This window comes from Triticum dicoccoides, chromosome 7A (assembly GCF_002162155.2).
Source record: "Triticum dicoccoides isolate Atlit2015 ecotype Zavitan chromosome 7A, WEW_v2.0, whole genome shotgun sequence".
NCBI lineage: Eukaryota > Viridiplantae > Streptophyta > Magnoliopsida > Poales > Poaceae > Triticum > Triticum dicoccoides.
The window spans coordinates 302,715,485-302,726,349 of NC_041392.1; the positions used below are offsets into that span (position 1 = coordinate 302,715,485).

Consider the following 10,865-nt stretch of genomic DNA (forward strand, 5'->3'; position numbering starts at 1 on the left):
GTTACATCATATGGATCTCCAAGAGACCATTGTATTGAGAATCAAGAGAGAGAGAGAGAGAGAGAGGAAGCCATCTAGCTACTAACTATGGACCCAAAGGTCTACAATGAACTACTCACGCATCATCGGAGAGGCACCAATGGAGGTGGTGAACCCCATCCGAGATGGTGTCTAGATTGGATTTGGTGGTTCTGAACTCTGCGGCGGCTGGATGAATATTTCATCGACTCTCCTAGGGTTATTGAAATGTTGGGGTATTTATAGAGCAAAGAGGCGGTCCGGGGGCACCCGAGGTGGGCACAACCCACCAGGGCGTGCCTGGGCCTCCTGGTGCACCCTGGTGGGTTGTGCCCCCCTCGGGGCACCCCCCAGGCGCAGCCAGGGCCTGTTGTGTTCCTTTTGGCCCATAAAAATTATCCGTAAAGTTTTGTGGCATTTGGACTCTGTCTGATATTGATTTTCTTCGATGTAAAAAACACGGAAAAACAGGAACTGGCACTTGGCACTATGTCAATAGGTTAGTACCAAAAAATGATATAAAATGATTATAAAACATCCAAGATTGATAATATAACAGCATGGAACAATCCAAAATTATAGATATGTTGGAGACGTATCAGCATCCCCAAGCTTAACTCCTACTCGTCCTCGAGTAGGTAAGTGATAGAAACAGAATTTTCGATATGGAATGCTGCCTATCATGTCATATCATATTCTTTTCTTTATAGCATGGACAATTGGACTTTTAGTTGTTCAAAGCAATAGTCCAGTTTTGACATGATAATTTAGATACTCAAGCATATCAACAAGCAACCATGTCTTTCAAAATATCAACAAGAAAATAAGTTATCCCTAGCCCATCATGCTCAAACATTAATCCATTCATGAATCGCACTCGAATATTAGCTATACCCAATACTTAAGTACGATCATATTGCCTCCTAGTTGGTGCTTTTTATGAGAGAAGATGGAGACTCAAAAATAAAAATTGCATAAAGTAAAAGAAAGGCCCTTCACAGAGGGAAGTAGGGATTTGTAGAGGTGCCAGAGCTCAAGGCGAAAAATTAGAGATAAAAACATTTTGGGAGGTGTATCCGTCCCACCAACGAAAACGACTTAGAGTTTCCAATACTTTCCATGCATAGATATATCATAGGCGGTTCCCAAATAGAAAATAAAGTTTATTCCTTTTTCCACCATACTTCCATTTTCCATGGCTAACTGTATCCATGGGTGCCCTCCATACCAACACTTCCCAAGGAATTTATTATTTGACAACATAAAGTAAATTCATTTTTGCATTTCGGGACTGGGCATTCCTAATACCTTTGCCTTACTCACGTGCAATGACAAGTGAATAAACACTCATCTTGAGAATAACACATCTAGCATGGAAAATATTAGCCACCCCTCACCGCTCCGCGAGCGAAACAAACACACAAAAGAGAAATTTATTTTGAAAATTAGAGATGGCACATGCAAATTTGCTTAGAACGGCGAAAGAATGCTGCATATAGGTATATATAGTGGACTCATGCGGCAAAACTGGGTTAAAGGTTTTTGGATGCACAAGTAGTGATCATACTTGGTGCAAAATGAAGGCTAGCAAAAGATTGGGAAGCGACCAACCAAGAAACGGATAATCTCATAAGCAAGCATTAAGCATAAATAACACCGAATAATGCACCATAAGTAGGATATAATTTTATTGCATGACTATTGACTTTCATACTTGCATAGGGAATCACAAACCTTAACACCAATATTCTTACTAAAGCATAATTACTCATCAACATAACTCACATATCACATCATCATACCTCAAAACTATTACTAAGAATCAAGTTTATTTTGTACAATGATCTTCATGAAAGTTTTTATTATATCCTTCTTGGATATCTATCACTTTGATACTAATTTTCGTGTGTTGCTTTTGATAAGCTCCAACAAATATAAGTGAAGATCATGAGCATAATAATTTTTTCTTCTATCAAATTAATTTAAGTGAAGCAAGAGAGAATTTCTTCAATTACTAGCTCACAAATAAATCTAAGTGAATCAAGAGGGCATTTTTTAAAAATACTAAAACACACCATGCTCAAAAAGATATAGGTGAAGCACTAGAGCAAGTCCTATTGCTCATAAAAAATTACGTGAAGCATAGAGAGCAATTCTAACAAGTCATGACATAATTTTGGCTCTCCCAAATAAGTGTGTCCAGCAAGCATTGATGACTTAAAACACAAAATAAAACAAGCAAAGACTCATATCATACAAGACGCTCCAAGCAAAACACATATCATGTGACGAATAAAAATATAGTTTCAAGTAAAATACCGATGGTCGTTGGAAGAAAGCGGGGATGCCACTTGGGGCATCCCCAAGCTTTGTTGGTTGCTCATTTTTTTGGATAATAGCTTGGGATGTCGGGGCATCCCCAAGCTTAGTCTCTTACATCCTTTCTCCATCCATCGTAAGATAACCCAAAACTTGAAAACTTCAATCACACAAAACTCAACAAAAACCTTCGTGAGATCCGTTAGTATAAGAATAATAAATCACTACTATAAGTATTGTATCAAACCAATTCATATTTTGTTTTTGTATTATATCTACTGTATTCCAACTTTTCTATGGCAAAAACTCATCAAAGAAAACCATAGAGCCATCAAAATAAGCACACAACACAAAAAAACAGAATATGTCGAAACAGAACAGTCCGTAGCAATCTAACTATTTCGAATACTTTTATAATTCCAAAAATTCTGAAAAATTAGGAAGACCTGGGCAATTTGTATATTGATCTACTGCAGTTGGAATGGGTATTTTATCGCTCCCTGGTAAAAAATAAAATTATTTTCGTGAGCGCAAAAGTTTTTGTTTTTTTCCAGCAAGATCAAACAACTATCATCCAAGAAGATCTTCATGGCTTTACTTGGCACAAACACTAACTAAAACATAAAAAACACAATCATAACAGTAGCATAATTGTGTTAACACTCAAAAACAAAAAACAAAAAGCAAAAATTAAATTTATTCATTGGGTTGCCTCCCAACAAGCGCTATAGTTTTACGCCCTTAGCTAGGCATAAAGCAAGGATCTAAGTTTTGTCATATTTTTCTAACTCTTTAATCAAACACTTAGAATCCTTCAAAGATTTAGCATAAAGACTTTCAATAGCAATACTTCTAGGTGTAAATTTAAAGATTTCATTCTTGCAAAAAGGATCTCTTATCATTTCAACAAAATCCAGGTGGATACTAATCGTCTTAAGATCTCCTTTATTGCTATCACTAGAAGTTACACCCTTGTTCCTGGCATCCCTTCTACTTTTTACGGGAGTTTTCTCAATAGTACTAGCGGAAAAAAGTCGTGCTTAGATTACTAAAGATTTCTTCCAATTTATCAATCCGAGACGGACTTTCTTCTATTCTTTCATGGATTGTGGTACCCTTCTTTTTTAACAACTTAAAAATATCTCCCGCTTTTGACCCAATATTGGTGGCAAAATTATGCATCTTTTCATCTATAGTTTCCATATGATCTTCGGTGAGAATTTTCTTTTCAATAGCATCTAGTCTTTCCATAACATGCTCAAGAGTCAAAATTGTTTCATTGATCATGAGGGGTGGTGATCCCACTAAATTTCCATAGCATTAAAAGCATCAAGAGAGGGGCACATCAAGAAATTTCCACCGGTAATCGTATCAAGGATGAATCTATACCAAGTGGTGATGCCAACATAAAAACTGCGAAGAAGAACAATGGTAGATTGCTTACGAATAGATCTATTATGAGCATTGCAATTTCTATACCAAGCATCTTTTAAATTCTCTCCTCCCCTTTGTTTAAAGTTGAGAACCTCATTCTCAGGAGTGCAAACGATAGAAGAAGAATTATCCATAGTAACAACAAACAAGGTTGCACACAAAACAGATCTGGCAATAAACTGGCGAACGGAAAAAGAGAGACGAATAAAACGGCAAATTTTGTGAAGTGGGGGAGAGGAAAACGAGAGGCAAATGGCAAATAATGTAAATTGCGAGGAGATGAGATTTGTGATTAGGAACCTGGTATATGTTGAAGATCCTCCCCGGCAACGGCGCCAGAAATTCCTTTTGATGTAACTTGAAGCTACGTCGGTATTTACCCAAAGAGGAAGGGATGATGTAGCACAGCGGAGGTAGGTATTTCCCTCAGATATATCGAACCAGTAGGAGAACCAAGCAACACAACGTAAACAACCCCTGCACACAAATAACAACACCTCGCAACCCGATGTGTTAAAGGGGTTGTCAATCCCTTTCGGGTAACGGCGCCAGAAACGGTGCGTGGACGGGAGAAAGTGTAATAAATTGATAGAGCGAACGCCAAATAAAATAAATAGAAATAAAATGCAGCAAGGTATTTTTGGGTTTTTGGTTTAATAGATCTGAAAATAAACGCAAGGAAAAAGTAGATCGTAAAGGCAAATATATGAGAAAGAAGACCTGGGGCCGTAGGTTTCACTAGTGGCTTCTCTCGAGAAAAATAGGAAACGGTGGGTAAACAAATTATTGTTGGGCAATTGATAGAACTTCAAATACTCATGACAATATCCAGGCAATGATCATTATATAGGCATCACGTCCAAGATTAGTAGACCGACTCCTGCCTACATCTACTACTATTACTCCATACATCGACCGCTATCTAGCATGCATCTAGTGTATTAAGTTCATGGAGAAATAGAGTAATGCAATAAGAATGATGACAGGATGTAGACAAGATCTATCTATGTAGAGATAGTCCCCATCATTTTATCCTTAGTAGCAACGATACATACATGTCGGTTCCCTTTCTGTCACTAGGATCAAGCACCGTAAGATCGAACCCAGTACAAAGCACCTCTTCCCATTGGAATATAAATAGATCAAGTTGGCCAAACAAAACCCAAATATCGGAGAAGAAATACGAGGCTATAAGCAATCATGCATAAAAGAGATCAAAGAAACTCAAATACTTTCATGGATATAAAAAGATAGATCTGATCATAAACTCAAAGTTCATCGATCCCAACAAAAACACCGCAAAAGAGTTACATCATATGGATCTCTAAGAGACCATTGTATTGAGAATCAAGAGAGAGAGAGAGAGAGAGAGAGAGAGAGAGAGAGAGAGAGAGAGAGAGAGAGAGAAAGCCATCTAGCTACTAACTACGAACCCAAAGGTCTACAACAAACTACTCACGCATCATCGGAGAGGCACCAATTGAGGTGGTGAACCCCATCCGAGATGGTGTCTAGATTGGATCTGGTGGTTCTGAACTCTGCGGCGGCTGGATGAATATTTCATCGACTCCCCTAGGGTTCTTGAAATATTGGGGTATTTATAGAGCAAACAGGCGGTCCGGGGGCACCCGAGGTGGGCACAACCCACCAGGGCACGCCTGGGCATCCTGGCGCGCTCTGGTGGGTTGTGCCCCCATCGGGGCACCCCCAGGCGCATCCAGGGCCCGTTGTGTTCCTTTTGGCCCATAAAAAATATCCGTAAAGTTTCATGGCATTTGGACTCCGTCTAATATTGATTTTCTACACTGTAAAAAACAGGAACCGCACTTGGCACTATGTCAATAGGTTAGTACCCAAAAAATGATATAAAATGACTATAAAATGATTATGAAACATCCAAGATTGATAATATAACAGCATGGAACAATAAAAAATTATAGATACGTTGGAGACGTATCAATTACCGAGAGGGCCCAGAGATACCTCTCCGATAATCAGAGTGATAAATCCTAATCTCGGTCTATGCCAACTCAACAAACACCTTCGGAGACATCTGTAGAGCATCTTTATAATCATCTAGTTACGTTGCGACATTTGATAGCACACAAGGTGTTCCTCCGGTATTCGGGAGTTGCATAATCTCATAGTCAGAGGAATATGTATAAGTCATGAAGAAATCAATAGCAATAAAACTTAACGATCATTATGCTAAGCTAGCGGATGGGTCTTGTCCATCACACCATTCTCTAATGATGTGACCCCGTTCATCAAATAACAACACATGTCTATGGTTAGGAAACATAATCATCTTTGATCAACGAGCTAGTCAAGTAGAGGCATACTAGGGACACTTTGTTTTGTCTATGTATTCACACATGTACTAAGTTTTCGGTTAATACAATTCTAGCATGAATAATAAACATTTATAATGATATAAGGAAATATAAAGAACAACTTTATTATTGCCTCTAGGGCATATTTCCTTCAAAAACAAACTTAATTTGAATTTAGTTCAAACTTAGGTTGGCTATAACTTCAAAACCATACACTCAATTTGAATAAATCATTTAGCATTACAATTGAGGACACCTGAATTGAACCTTTGCGAATAATTTTGGAGTCGTACTCCCTCCATTCCACAATGTAGTGCGGCCGTGCTTCTCGAGATTTAAGTTTGACCGTAAATTTAACCAACGAGACCGACTGTGGCGGGAAAAAAATTATATCACTGAATTATATCGAAAATACGAAATCAGTGATATAATTTTTGCTCCCGCCGCATTCGGTCTCATTGGTTAAATTTACGGTCAAACTTGAATCTTGGGAAACGCGGGCACACTACATTATGGAATGGAGGGAGTACTTGGCATTAGGAATTCAAACATAGTTGAATATAGTTTAAACTCAAATGGAACTTAAGGTCATTTATTAATCCAAATCAAATCAAACTTTCACAAATGAAATCATGAACCAACTTTAGTCAATTATGAAATACTTGAACTTGAACCTAGATTTACAAAATTCAAACTTAGTTGAATTCAAATGCATACCTTAACTTAAACTTACTCCAATTTGAGTTTAAACAACAAATTCAAATTGAACTGTGACTCAAGCTATAACTCCTCGGGTACTTCAAACCTTAATGAATTTATTCGCTGAAATCAACTATGAATTTTTTTTTGGCCTTTTGAAATGTTATGAGCAGCTTCGGTCACAGCTCAGGCTTCGGTACTCTGATCATCTCGGCATGTCCGGTGGTTGTTTGCGCGGAGCACAGTCGCCAGAAGTCTTGCATATTTCCCTTGTGAAGCTTGTCATCAAAGTCGGGTTGTCGGTTGTTCGCGCGTGTGGCCTTCAGTTGGCATGTGCCATCATGGCTTCTGTGTAACTGTTTGCGGGTTGGCGTCTATGATGAAGCTCTTTGGGTAAGTCGGAGTCGCTTGTTCAGACATAACCGGTGATGACAATAACGCTTCCATCTTCTCGACGATGTCTTTTCTTCTTTGCAATCATGTTTCATATTGGTGGTCAGGTTGGTCGGCGGTGCCCATATTACGTGGGTTGAGTTGTATCGATTTTAGCCCGGTTTTCGTCAGACAGTTCTTGCTCTTTTCTTAATCAATGAAAATGGTACTTTTGCCTTGTTTTAAAAAAAGAAATGCTCCGAGGACTTGACCATTTACATCAGACGTTCTTTTCTCGAAAATCCTTAAGACTCATCGTACGCGAGCTGTCACGACGCTGAAATTTGTAGTACGTTAGTACGCCCAACAGCTCTTCTGATTTGCCTTTTACTCTAAACCGTGTGTGAAGCCTACTTTGTTTACTCCACGAGCATACTGGAGGCGGAAACTTAAATGAAATATGGATGAGCCACCTACTACTTCCTCCGTTTCGAATTATTTGTCCTAGATTATCCGTATCTAAACAATTCTAAGACAAGTAATTCGGAACGGAGGGAATATATCCTATTGACAGCGGGGATACGGTTGGCCAGTAGCTCTCAAAATTTAACTGGCGATATGAATATGATTCCTTGGACAAGATGGCGCCACGTGTGGAGCGGACCACCGTCCACTTGCTTGTGCCACGTGATGATATCATCCATCGCCTCCCACCGCGCAGTCCGGTGCTCTGGAGAAGAGAAGGCGCGAGGTTCGCCGGAGAGGAGAGGACGAACTGCTGCCGGCGGCAACCGCCACGTCGGTAAACTGCTTATACCTAATGTGTTAACTTCACTTGAAACAAAAGCAGTTTGCAGCTAATTAAGATATCGTCTTCCTGTCCCTTTCACCGCTGGGCAGCAATTGATTGATTGATTCCGGCGTGTTCGACGGCGCCGGCCAGCCGCATCCATGCTGGCTCACCCGGGCGGGGTCGGGGTGGTCCGAGCTTCGGTGGCCAGGGAGCCCCTCTTCACCTTCGGCGTCATCGCCGACGTCCAGTACGCCGACATACCGGACGGCCGCTCCTTCCTCGGCGTGCCTCGGTACTATCGCCACAGCATCACCGTGCTCCAGAGGGCGGTCCGCAGCTGGAACAGCCACAAGGCCGGCGTCAAGTTCTGCGTCAACTTCGGCGACATCGTCGACGGGTTCTGCCCCAAGGACCGGTCGCTTTCAGCCGTGCAGGCCGTCGTGGCAGAGTTCGACCGGTTCCACGGCGGCCCGGCGTACCACATGCTCGGCAACCACTGCCTGTACAACCTCCCAAGGAGCGAGCTGGTGTCCGTGCTGCGGATGCCTGGGCGCGCCTACTACGACTTCTCGCCGTGGCCGGGGTACAGGTTCGTGGTCCTGGACGCGTACGACTTCAGTGCCGTCGGCTGGCCGCGCGACCACCCTGTGGCGGCGGCGGCCAGGAGGTTCCTGGAGGAGAGGAACCCGAACTCGGATAAAAACAGCCCGACCGGGCTGGCAGGGGAGGACCGGCGGTTCGTGATGTTCAACGGCGGCGTGGGCGAGGAGCAGCTTCGGTGGCTGGACGGCGTCCTGCGGGACGCGTCGCGGCGCGGGGAGACCGTGGTGGTGTGCAGCCACCTGCCGCTCCACCCCGGTGCGGCGTCCCCCGCGGGGCTTATGTGGAACTACGAGGAGGCGCTGGCAGTGGTGCACCGGCACGGATGCGTCGCGGCGTGCCTCGCGGGGCACGACCACAAGGGCGGGTACGCCGTGGACGCGTGCGGCGTGCACCACCGCACCCTGGAGGCCGCGCTCGAGTGCCCGCCAGGCACCGACGCGTTTGGCCACGTCGATGTGTTCCCCGGCAGGCTGTCGCTCGCCGGATCCGGCAGGATGGCGAGCACCGACATGCTGCTCACCCTCCCTCGGCTGAGCTAGCTAGCAGCAGCAGCAGCTGCTGCTGCTTCAGTATTCATGCGAGCAGCTGATGCTTGCTCCACTCGATCCACGGGTTCGGCTGTACTGTGTAGCCATTAGCTCGCAACAGTTACTTAGTTGTATGTGTAACGATTCACCATCTCGAACTGATTCGACTCAAATTGGAAATGGTGCGTAGAATTTGCAAATGTCATTTGGAAATGTGTTCTAACTTGTAAATTGCCGCTCTTTCTCACTGGAGCAGCGGACAATGCTACACGTACCAAAAGTACTCCCTCTGTTTTTTTTGTTTGCATATATAAAATTTGGTCAAAGTCAAACTTTGTGACTAGCTTTGTATGAAAATATATCAACATTCACACTATGAAATCAATATTATAAATGCATGATGAAATTAATTTTCATAACATATAACTTTTGTTTTGTGGATGTTGATATTGTTTCTATAGTCAAACTTTACAAAGTTTGACTTTGACCCAAATCTTATATACGAACAAAAAAGAAACGGAGAAAGTAATGCAAGAGTTCTACTTAAAAGCTGATGTGAAGAAGATTAATTGGGCCAGGATTAGCAGCTGAGGCCCACCCCCGTTGAAATTCATGGGGCCAATAGGATTTGTTTAGAAGGTTACGTAGGTCTTCGTGGTTTATTCGTAGATGTAGCATTATTGATTGAGTGGCAGTGTTTTTCCTTTCACTTCTGCTTTGATACACCCTTTCTAAATATATCAAAACATATCAACGGTGGAGGTCCATCCATTATTGATTAGCATTATGCCACCATTAATCCCCTTCCCTTGTCACATCTCGACCTCGGGCTAATGCTTGGTGTGTCACACCCATGCGAAGGATGTGGCTCAGGCTCTATTTAAATGTGCCCAAGCAAAATAAGTATGACGATTCCTTGAGCGGCATTAATGAAGAAAATATACCGTAGAAGCAATAATAAAGTTGTTATTTATATTTCCTTATGTCATGATAAATATTTATTATTCATGCTAAAATTGTATTAATTGAAAACTTAGAACATGTGTGAATACATAGACAAAACAAAGTGTCCCTAGTATGACTCTACTTGTAACATCCCAAATTTCCAATTTGGAATGTTATACATAGGTCATCATATGCATATCATATTTTATTTGCATTTTGGTTTTGTGATCCTAAAATCCTAAGCAACTCAAGGACCCACGAAGAGAGTTCGGGATTTTTATTATTTTCATATTTGAACTTTCTCAAATATTGAAAAGTGGATCATTTTGGTTTTATTTTTTTTCTCTCCAAATAATATTTCATATCAAAAATATATGAGAGGAGATAATATGACTTCTTCAAAATAAATGAAATATTGGAGGAAAAATATTAAAATCAAATAAAGTATTTTATTTGGATTTATTGCTATTTTATTTAAATTAGAAAAATATGCATTTTCAAAATTGCATTTTTAGGCCAAGAAAATGTTCAATTTGTTTTAAATATTTTATTTAGACTGTGAAAATTTGTTTTGACATTTTTAGATTTTTATTTTATTTTTATTTGGGACTTTTCTCGGTAGAACCGTATTTAAAAAAAAGTTTCGGACAGAACTGGGCCGAAGGCCCAGCCGGCCCAACCGAGCGCCGCCGGCTACCCGAGTCGGGCGCGACACGGACTCGCCAGAGTCCGGCCGCGCCGCGCCGCCCGCGTCGCCCCTCGCGCAAGCCGGAGCCGCCCCCCTTAAATACCGGAGCCCCCGCCGCCCTCTTCCCCTCGTCC

At 41.8% G+C, this 10,865-nt stretch overlaps 1 protein-coding gene across 2 annotated transcripts; it reads left to right on the forward strand.

Annotated features, from left to right (window-relative positions):
* The first annotated feature begins 7,817 nt into the window (after nucleotides 1–7,817).
* Nucleotides 7,818–9,430, forward strand: LOC119330944 (manganese-dependent ADP-ribose/CDP-alcohol diphosphatase-like). 2 transcript variants are annotated; one of them, XM_037604093.1, is made up of 2 exons: nucleotides 7,818–7,977; nucleotides 8,076–9,430. In XM_037604093.1, exon 2 carries the CDS (start codon nucleotides 8,127–8,129, stop codon nucleotides 9,108–9,110), a length of 984 nt encoding a protein of 327 aa, XP_037459990.1. In that variant the 5' UTR covers nucleotides 7,818–7,977; nucleotides 8,076–8,126; the 3' UTR covers nucleotides 9,111–9,430. The 2 variants fall into 2 exon arrangements, with proteins under 2 accessions (XP_037459990.1, XP_037459991.1); XM_037604094.1 differs by having other exon boundaries at nucleotides 7,884–7,973.
* Nucleotides 9,431–10,865: the final 1,435 nt, after the last annotated feature.

Excerpts from the sequence above, each read along its gene's own strand:
- LOC119330944 (XM_037604093.1), top strand. The coding sequence starts at position 8,127 with ATGCTGGCTCACCCGGGCGGGGTCGGGGTGGTCCGAGCTTCGGTGGCC.